The sequence below is a fragment of the Alosa sapidissima genome, chromosome 6 (assembly GCF_018492685.1).
Source record: "Alosa sapidissima isolate fAloSap1 chromosome 6, fAloSap1.pri, whole genome shotgun sequence".
NCBI lineage: Eukaryota > Metazoa > Chordata > Actinopteri > Clupeiformes > Clupeidae > Alosa > Alosa sapidissima.
The window spans coordinates 10,210,446-10,220,301 of NC_055962.1; the positions used below are offsets into that span (position 1 = coordinate 10,210,446).

At 44.1% G+C, this 9,856-nt stretch overlaps 1 protein-coding gene across 2 annotated transcripts in view; it reads right to left on the reverse strand.

Annotated features, from left to right (window-relative positions):
• The window catches only part of stum (stum, mechanosensory transduction mediator homolog), a 19,556-nt gene extending 9,918 nt beyond the window's left edge, over positions 1-9,638 (reverse strand). The window contains exon 1 of one of the 2 annotated variants that reach the window (XM_042094431.1): positions 9,312-9,638. In XM_042094431.1, the coding sequence (XP_041950365.1) occupies positions 9,312-9,480 (169 nt within the window). In that variant the 5' untranslated portion in view covers positions 9,481-9,638. The remainder of the gene's footprint in view (positions 1-9,311) is intronic. The other variant, XM_042094430.1, reaches the window with a different exon arrangement.
• Positions 9,639-9,856: the final 218 nt, after the last annotated feature.

The following is a 9,856-nucleotide window of genomic DNA, read 5'->3' on the forward strand; positions in this document are numbered from 1 at the left end:
GTTAACAAGAAATAAACTCATTCCCACTGTACCTGCACACCACTTAAGTAAATTTACCATTGAAATGAATGGGATTCTATGGATTTAGGTGAAGAACGTGTACACATAATACATTTTGGTCTGCACCATGAAGAGAAAACTGATTCAACTATATAAACCATATATTTTCTGAACGCTTAGACCCTCAGGATGTGATCTAACATGACATGAGACATGTCCCACCCTCCTCATTAGTATGCAGCCCATGCATAACACATTGGGTATTGGTACAGTAAATCGGTATATGGCTGATACCTTTGGGTCTGTGCCATTAAGAAAAAACTGGTTCAACTATATAAACCATACATTTTCTGAAAGCTTAGACCCTCAGGATGTGATCTAACATGACATGTCGACATGTCCCACCTCCTCATTAGTATGCTGCCCATGCATTACACATTGGGTATTGGTAAATTAAGCGTATGGCTGATACATTTTGGGCTGCACCATGGAGGAAAAACTAATTTAACCACCTAAACCATATATTGTCTGAAAGCATATACCCTCAAGATGTGAACTGACATGGGTTTTGACATTTGTCACCCTCCTCATGACATGATAGCCCAAAATGGTATTAGCCATATACACTATTTACCAATACCCAATGTATTATGCTTGGGCAGCATACTAATGAGGAGGGTGGGACATGTCTCATGTCCTGTTAGATTACATCCTGAGGGTCTAAGCTTTCAGAAAATATATACAGTATAATAACCCCTCCCTCTCTCTCTCCGTGCTGTCTGGTGAGCTGTGTATTGCGTTTGCTCTGGTGATGAACGTCTCCCGTGGGGTCTGGCGTTTGCTCTGGTGATGAACGTGGCCCGTGGGGTCTGGCGTTTGCTCTGGTGATGAACGTGGCCCGTGGAGTCTGGCGTTAATGCTCCTCTGATTACAGCATGTGATGTGCGCTCATTCCACACAGACCAATCCTATCACAACACCACCACTCCCCACATCATCACTATAACACTCTCTCTATGCTCCTCTCCTCCTCCTCCTCCTTCTCCTCTCTCTCTCTATGCTCCTCTCCTCCTCCTCCTCTCTCTCTATACTCCTCTCCTCCTCCTTCTCCTCTCTCTCTCTATGCTTCTCTCCTCCTCCCTCTCTCTCTATGCCCCTCTCCTCCTCCTCTCTCTCTATGCTCCTCTCCTCCTCCTCTCTCTCTCTCTATGCTCCTCTCCTCATGCTCCTCTCCTCCTCCTCCTCCTCTCTCTCTATGCTCCTCTCCTCCTCCTCCTCCTCTCTCTCTCTCTCTATACTCCTCTCCTCCTCTCTCTCTATACTCCTCTCCTCCTCTCTCTCTATGCTCCTCTCCTCCTCCTCCTCCTCTCTCTCTCTATTCTCCTCTCCTCCTCCTCTCTCTCTCTCTCTATACTCCTCTCCTCCTCTCTCTCTCTATGCTCCTCTCCTCCTCCTCTCTCTCTCTCTCTCTCTATACTCCTCTCCTCCTCTCTCTCTCTCTGCTCCTCTCCTCCTCCTCTTTTTGTCTCTCTCTGCCCCTCTCCTCCTTCTCTCCTCCTTTCCCTCTCCCCTCCTCAACTTCTCTTTCTCTTTTTCTTTTAGCCTCGTCTCTTAATTTCTCTCTCTCTGTCACCTCTCTCTTTCTCTGCCCTTCCTCTCCTTCTCTTTCTCCCTCTCTTCTTTTCTTTCCCTCTTTTCTGTCTCCTCTTTCTTTGTCTTCTTTTAGTTTCTCTATCTTCTCCCTCTTTCTCTCTCATCTCTCTCAATTTAATTCAATTCAAAAAGGCTTTAATGGCATGCCATGACCATTCACAAATAAAGCGTTGCTAAAGCTTATAGAGCATATAGGTTTAGAAAACATCAGAACATAACAAAACAGAATCTCTCTCTCAAAATACGGCCACAACATACGTAAACAGAACCCTGTCACAGTAACCGCTGTTGCCAGAGCGGTGGTTCCTAGTGTGGCATCCCCCTGGCCTCCCCTTGCATACACCACATGCGTGCACACACACACACACACACACACACACACACACACACACACACACCAACCATGCTGTGACACACATCCACCTCAGTACGCCTCATTACACAAATACTCTCACACCTCCACCACCTCCTCTCATCCCCTTTTCCTCTCCAACCCCCCACACAACCTCAAGCTCTTCACGAGCCCAAGACAATATCCGACCGTGATGATGACAGGAGCTTTACTGCGAGCGCTTGCTCTGTCTTCACACATCACACGCTCAATGACTGTAATTTTCTCCAGCGTTCGCATTTAGTGCCCACTGGAAAAGTGGGAGGTTAATTATCTACTTTTCTACTCTCCCTCTCTATCCCTCTCTCTCCCTGTCTCTATATCTCTCTCCATCTTTTTGTCTCTTTGTAGCTGTGCTCGTTTTCTGAAAAAAAAAAAAAAAGTGAAAGAGGTCCCAGTTGAAGCTGCTTGCTGCTTAGAAGTGATTGATGGAAATGGTCCATTCTACAAAGTAATCAATATTTTACTGTAAAACCTTTTTCCCCCTTTTTTCACCATCAGATACAATAAATACGCCAAAATGTTGCATTTAGTGTCTTAGCCTAGCTCAGAGGTTTCATGGAGAGCAGTTTGAAAAAGTCTCTTCAACTTGTGTGATAGAAATCTGCAGAGCATCACATTTTATACTTAAAAATGTTTAAAGTTAAAAATGTCATATCACCCCATATGGTGCCTAAGGAAAAGGCCACTCCAAGGCTCGCTATAAAAAAACCTTTCAGAAATAAATGGATGTACACTTACATCTAATGTACACCTAATTACGGTCAAAACAACTCCTTCAAACACTTACCTTTGCCATGTCTACCAAAGTTACTATCTCATGTTGTGTTCATGAGGCTGTTTAAATACTGCATAAACAAAAGACCAGAGCAGACCAGAACTGAATGTGGGAGGAGTGATTCACTCCGAGTGAAGTATCCTGTACTGACCAGGACAAGTGTTTTCAAAACTCCATCAACTTGTTACAGCAAAATTGCTTCCTAAATTGTTTCCTTCTTTTTCTCACTTCCTCTAAGGTCACAAGTCCATTCGCACCAATAAAAAACCCCACTAACAAGTCATTCCAATAGGGTACATAAAAGTAATTCTACAGGCCATTTTATTAGGGCAGCGAAAAGGCTGACAGAGCTCCCTTAAATACCGTGGCACTAAACATCTTTTCCGTGCTAAATCTGCCCTGACCTAAACCACTGAAACACGATCTCTGTAATTCTCTCCGGCATGTTCTCCACCGCAAACCCCGATCAGTGACTCCGAGTGACACAGAGTACAGGGGTATTTGACAACATTGCCCTGTAAAGCCATACATCTTACATGTCAGAGGCAACAGCATCTTTGGACAGATACATGTTGTTAATCACAGAGCCCCCACGTTGGGCTTATGCTCTCTCTTTCTTGCCCTCTTTCTCTCCAGCTCTCCCTCCCTCTCTCTCTGTGTGTGTGTGTGTGTGTGTGTGTGTGTGTGTGTGTGTGTGTGTGTGTTTGTGTGTGTACATGTGCGTGTGTGTGTGTATGTGTGTGTGTGTGTGAGTGTGTGTGTACATGTGCATTTGTGTGTGTATGTGTGTGTGTGTGTGTGTGTGTGTGTGTGTGTGTGTGTGTGTACATGTGCGTTTGTGTGTGTATGTGTATGTGTGTGTGTGTGTGTGTGTACATGTGCGTTTGTGTGTGTGTGTGTGTGTGTGTGTGTGTGTGTGTGTGTGTGTGCCATGGTATGGCATGCTGGACTGTTAACATTCACTTGTTGCAGTAAATAAATTGGCTCTTTACAGCATCCAGGGTCAACATATAAAAACCATCAGGGTCTGATCCCTTTCATTAGCACTCCTAAAATAGCAAACACGTGCCTGACATTACATGTCTCTTTTGCAGACTCCCATTCAAGAGAAAGAGAAAGAGAGAGCGAGAGAGAGAGAGAAAGAGAGAGAGAGAGAGAGATAGAGAGAGATCTGCTCAGAGAGACTGACATCTCGTCGTCTCCCAAAGTCCAGCCCGAAAATTGAAAAATCTCCCGCTGTACACAAGGATATTGAAGCAAGAGCAACACTTTCATGTCAAGGACAACGTCTTCACATGGGGAGTGAGTCATGGCTGAACGACAGCAGCTAGCAACAGCTGCTGGACAACAATTTCTAGCTCTTTACAAGGGATTACTTTAAAATGCTTACTGTCACCAACTCACCTGTTTGGAGTTGACAGCATCATATAGTGCTCAAGTCACTGAATGTAATCCTTCAATATTACTGCATTAAGTCAGAAAGAGGTGATGAACCACTCAATACACTATGTTCATGTTAGCAAGCAAGGGACCTTGTTGACGTTTGTGCACAAAAGCTCTTTGAGAAAAGGTGAGAAGTGCAGCTGTTTCAGAAATATTATTCAGCCTTTTCATAAGGTCCTCAGAAAAAAACAGTGTTACATTCTGGGGTCATGAACATGGGGGTCATGAACACGGGTCATGAACATGCCCCCAGAGTGTAGCACTGTAGCTGCCTGGCAGCTCTAGCTGTTGGCTGCACCAACTCGAGCTACACGAATGTGTTGTCCCAATCTGGACACTGAGATGTGTTCAAAAAAACAACGCAAGTTGTGTTGTTTTCAACACATTCATTTTAAGAGTGTAGGTAGAACCGATTGTTTTTATTTTTTATTTCCGTACTGACCGTACTTGGCGACCTCGAGAAACAGAGATCTATGGGAAAAATCGCCGGAATTCTCCTTTAAGAGAGAAGGGTGGTGGAAGTGTGTGCATAAGCCAGGGAGCAGGAGCCTAAGCCCCGCCACATGACGGGAGGATGTATTTTAAGCCACGGGAACCGTTCACACTTCATTTCAAACCCAGCGCTTTGTCATCAAGCTGCGAGCATAACAGAGACAGAGAAAGAGAAAGAGAGAGAAAAGGAGAGAGAAAGAGAGAGAGAGAGAGAGGGAGTGAGAAAGAGAGACACATAGCAACTGTATGACGGATTGTTGTTGAATGCTGTCAAAAGCTAAAGGACACAGGCTATCAGTTAGCAAAATGAGATCTTGAATTAGGATTTCAGTGTTGACTTGAAACATAAGAGTAGAGCAGAGGGTAACAGCACAATGAAACTTGCAGCTCTGCTTCCATAGGAACACAACAATAGCCAGAGTCCATGAGGCAATTAAATTAGGCAATTAGAGGGATATTCTGATTAAGACAGACTGTAAAATGTATCATTGAATTCCTCTTGGCGTTCTCTTTGACCTTATCAGGACTCAACTTCAGCACAGAAATCTAACAGCAGGCATACTGTTTTGGTGTGAACTCATTCACTGATTTGTTTCCAAAATTGTATAATGATGCTCATAACTACATTGTGGGTCTGCAGAAGAGGCAACACACACAGGGGATACAACAGATTCCATTCATCTGGTATGATGAAGGAATGTGTGTTATAGCGAAATCATTTCACTCCTCTTTTTTGTGACCAAGAAAGCTTCTCTCTGGAACAATGTCATTCCTTGACAGGTTTTCTTTATTTCCTGAGATGTTCTGAGGCATGAAAGACCAGACAAGCACCCAAAACACACTTCAGACACGACTGTCTGTTTGTATCCCAGGGTCCTTGGAGATGAGGAGGAAAAAAAGCTTTTAGAGTAATTCACCACGTCCTGTGCAGACATGGAGGGCAGGAAATGGGGGTCAAGGACCAGACCAGCGTCACGTCCAAACAATTTTTATCTTGAATAGACGCTCGGAAATCCGAAAGGAGTCTACGAAATTAAAACACATATGAAATATTAAAAAGGGGAGGAAGAAGAAAGGGCCAAGAGAGAGAGAGAGAGAGAGAGACAGAGAGAGAGCGCGAAAGATGGGTTGTCTGAAATTCTGCCTCACCAAAAATAGCACAGGCTTTGGTGTGTGCACAGTGGAGTGTTCTGAATGACCCAACACTTCTTTAATTGGCTGATAGATGCCAGCTGGGTCCTGAACCCCGAAACGGTACTCTATATGTAATTTGGACAGGCACTTTGTGATGTTACCATAATATTCACCTTTTAAAAAAAAAAAATCTTTCTTGTTTTTGTGTGTGTCTTTTTCCTCTGTTTGAATAAAGCACCAACCCCATTGAAGCCCCTTAACCAATGATGGAGTCTGGTTTGGATGCAACATGGACAACAGCATGATGGGGCTGACAGCTGACAGCATCTGCCCCATTGTAATAAAGAAAAATGGTGAGCCCTGCCCTCTCTCTCTCTCTTCTCTCTCTCTCTCTCTCTGTCCGAACAAGACATTTCAGAGAAAGGTCACAGAAAGGCCAAAAGCATCCAATATGAAAGACAAACATCCTTTAACCTTTCCTGTTTACCCTCAGATCAGCAACTCATGTTTGCGGATGGAGGATGGAGGGTATGGAGCACAACGGCTTCATATAGGAGCAAGCAGCTAATTCATCATGAAATGTTCCTCCCTGATAGCAAGCAATCACAGAGAGAGAGAGAGAGAGAGATTCCAGCCATGCTCCTCTTTGGCACTCAGCAATAGGGGCCTTTAGAAGCATCTGCTGCCATGGAAACTAGGGATGGGAGTAATGGCACAATAGGCCTCCCGTACTGTTGTCAAAGGTGGGAGAATAAAGGCATGCACTGGAAGTTCTCTTTCATCTGTGGATGAGGGGAAAACGTAAAAAGAGGACAAGACCTCTCTGGTGTGTGTGCACTCACATCAAAACAAACACCTTTAACCAGCTTGTGTTGTTCTTGCTGCTGATAGATGGAAATGTTGGGGTCTTTAATTGCATGCTTCCTTTAGGTTCTAATATTCAACAAAGAATAGAAAATAGCATCATTGTTACAGTTTCTACTATACGGGGGTCTTGTCACGTGGATTAACATTAGGCTTCATGCTTATTATGCTTTAATAAACATCACTGATTACTTCTCATGGTTTCAGACCACAAGCAATCTGATTAGAAATACAGCTACACAAGACTTGCCCTGATCCATTAAATGTGTGCGTTCCTTAGACAAGCTCTAATCTGTGACACAGTCTGATTAAAAAACCCATTTTCCTAAAAATGTATTCCTTTAAATAGTAACACTCTGAATGTTTTTCATCTCTTAGCCAGTTAGAGTATATTAAACCCAGCAACTGTTAAAATGATTTAACTGCCAATGAACGCAGTCTCTGTTACAACCAGTAGTTAAGGAAGACAAGAGCTTGTTGCTATCTCCCAGAATATTGCAGGCATGCTGCGATTATGCAATACGGAAAGATTTTTTGTTGACATGTTGACATTTTAGCCTATGGCTGGGTATTTTTATCTATCTGTCTATCTGTCTATCTGTCTATCTATCCACAGTATCTGTGTATTTATTTCTTCATCTCCGCAGTGTGAGTTCTGTAAAAGATGACCATAGTGATGAGGTTTGCATAGCTCTTTCAGGTTACTGAGGGTGACATTTCAGGTCATGAATAGAGCAGTGCAGGTCACTAGTGACTGAGAACCAAAGCAGCCTGCACACCACTGGAGGGACTGGGGCTGGAGTTTATATGTGTGTGTGTGTGTGTGTGTGTGTGTGTGTGTGTGTGTGTGTGTGTGTGTGTGTGGTGTGTGTGTGTGTGCTCCGCGCTGGATGACGCACTAGTTATGCTGGCAGCTGCCCACTTCATTCCTGAGCAAACCCTTCGCCTAACCAGCCTTGTCAAGACGTCTAACCCTCCCTCCCCCTCCCCCAATTCCGGAGGCCATCTGCAGCGGGCACAGGGAGAGCCAAGAGGAACAGGTCCTCACCCCACAATGGCATTTTTTACGATGCTCCAGCACAACCCTGTGGCATACCCTCAGACAGGAAGCAAACCGCCAGGGACAGATCACATGGCTCTGGAGCTATAGATCACACGAAGCCCCATGGGAAGAGACAGAGGAAGGGCGTATGGCGACAGAGCAGAGATCACACAACGTGGTGTTTGTCTGCATATGTATGTTGTTGTTCAGAGCTACTTCAGAAGGCTACAGTACAGCCACTGTACCAATAAACAACCAAACAAAACAACAAAAACGAGACCTCAGAACTGACTTAAATAATAAAAAAAAAACATTCTTCTTTTAAAGACAGTCACAACATGGCATTGACTCTGGCCCATACCCTACACTTCTATGCTGAGGGAATGCTGAGACTGCTCTGATATTTCAGCCAGCTAAGCCATTCAAGCAACATTTACTCTGATACTGCCAATGCTGTGCAACAGCAGAGTCCCTACAATGACTTAAACACATCAGAAGATATTGCCCAGAGATCAGTTATGAGGTGCGAAAGATCTCAAACAGAAAGGAAAGGAGGAGTGCATTTTACAGTGTGTGTGTGTGTCTGTGTGTGTGTGTGTGTGTGTGTGTTACTGACAGATGACCCAAAACAAAACACCAGTGGTGGCAATTACAGCGACACCAAGGTGCCAGTCCAGCTCCTTCTGTGTCCACAGTCTGTCAGTGAACTTGCCAGGCACTGGATGGTTTTACATTATATAAATTATGATGACGATTATGACCATGACCATGCAGATGATGGATTATTTAAGTGTTAGCCTTCGCAATTTCGCATTATTAGCTGCATTGACACTGATTGAAAAGTATGCAGCTTGGCGACACACACAACAAAAACACTCATTTGTTGTTAACTGAGAGTGCAAAATGACAACATTCATGTGTATAGAGGCAGAATAGTGTAGAAGTAGCCTAATCTAGTGAGAATAGGCATACAGTGACACTGACAAGCTGGAGCTACACGTAAAGGTTGATTACGTGCATACATTAATATACTCCGAATTACCTTATCTATAGCAATCTCTGACATATAAGCCTTGCCCGTCATTCCGGCTCCGCTAGGTTTGAGCGGACCCAGACGCAACTAGTCTCTGGAGCAGAGACATCTATATAATCTTCGGCAAGTAAACTTTACGTTCCGTTTTACTGCACTTCTGTCTAATTTAATTGGAGGCAGTCACAGGTTTAATATCACTGAAGCATTTGCTTCATAGTCTACGTTAGCCTACTGAGTTGTCTAACTAAGCTTCAACCACACCCTGAAGTCCACCTGAGGGTAGGAGCGCTCAACGAGTACAGCCCTTCAGCTAACGGTAGGCTTCACAACGCGGACTCGCGGTCTTCTTTCCCGTGCCTAAAATGACTTCAACAAATCGTCTAAAAAGTATTCACTTTCTATGCTGACAGGTGTTACCCGGCGATGCTCATAAAGTAATAAGAAGACGCTAAATAGCACAACCAAAGTGAACTCAACTTACCCAAGCCAGGCACAAACGTGTTGAGAAAGAGGCATATCACCGCAACGGGAAAAGGCATGTACGGGATGGCCGCACGTAATGGTCCTTTCTTTTCTCTGACTTGGACAACAACTCCGCTGGTTGAGGAAGAAACTCCCTTTACGTTCATTTCTGTGTCCTTCTGGTCCATCCCGTCAGTATAAATAAGAGGAAAGGATTATTTCCCCCGCGTTAAAAGTAATTTCACGAGCTCTGCGCGCCAGACCCACCGACAGTCTCCACAAGGATGTTCAACTGAACGAAGTCAGCTGTGTTTGTGCGTGTGTTGTCACTACGGCCGTCTCCTCCTCAGAACGAGCGCCAGAGTAGGCTACTACATTAAACCTTGCATGATATATTTAAAGCGACAGTGTGCACTAGAGTCGCAACAGATGTTCTTCTCAGAGTCATCAGAAAAAAAACGTCTAATCAGAACCACCTTTAACCGTCTATAAACGTAGCCACCTGTTAAACTCCGAATCAGGAATTATGTACATTAGTGTAAATATAACGTTGGGAATTAGATG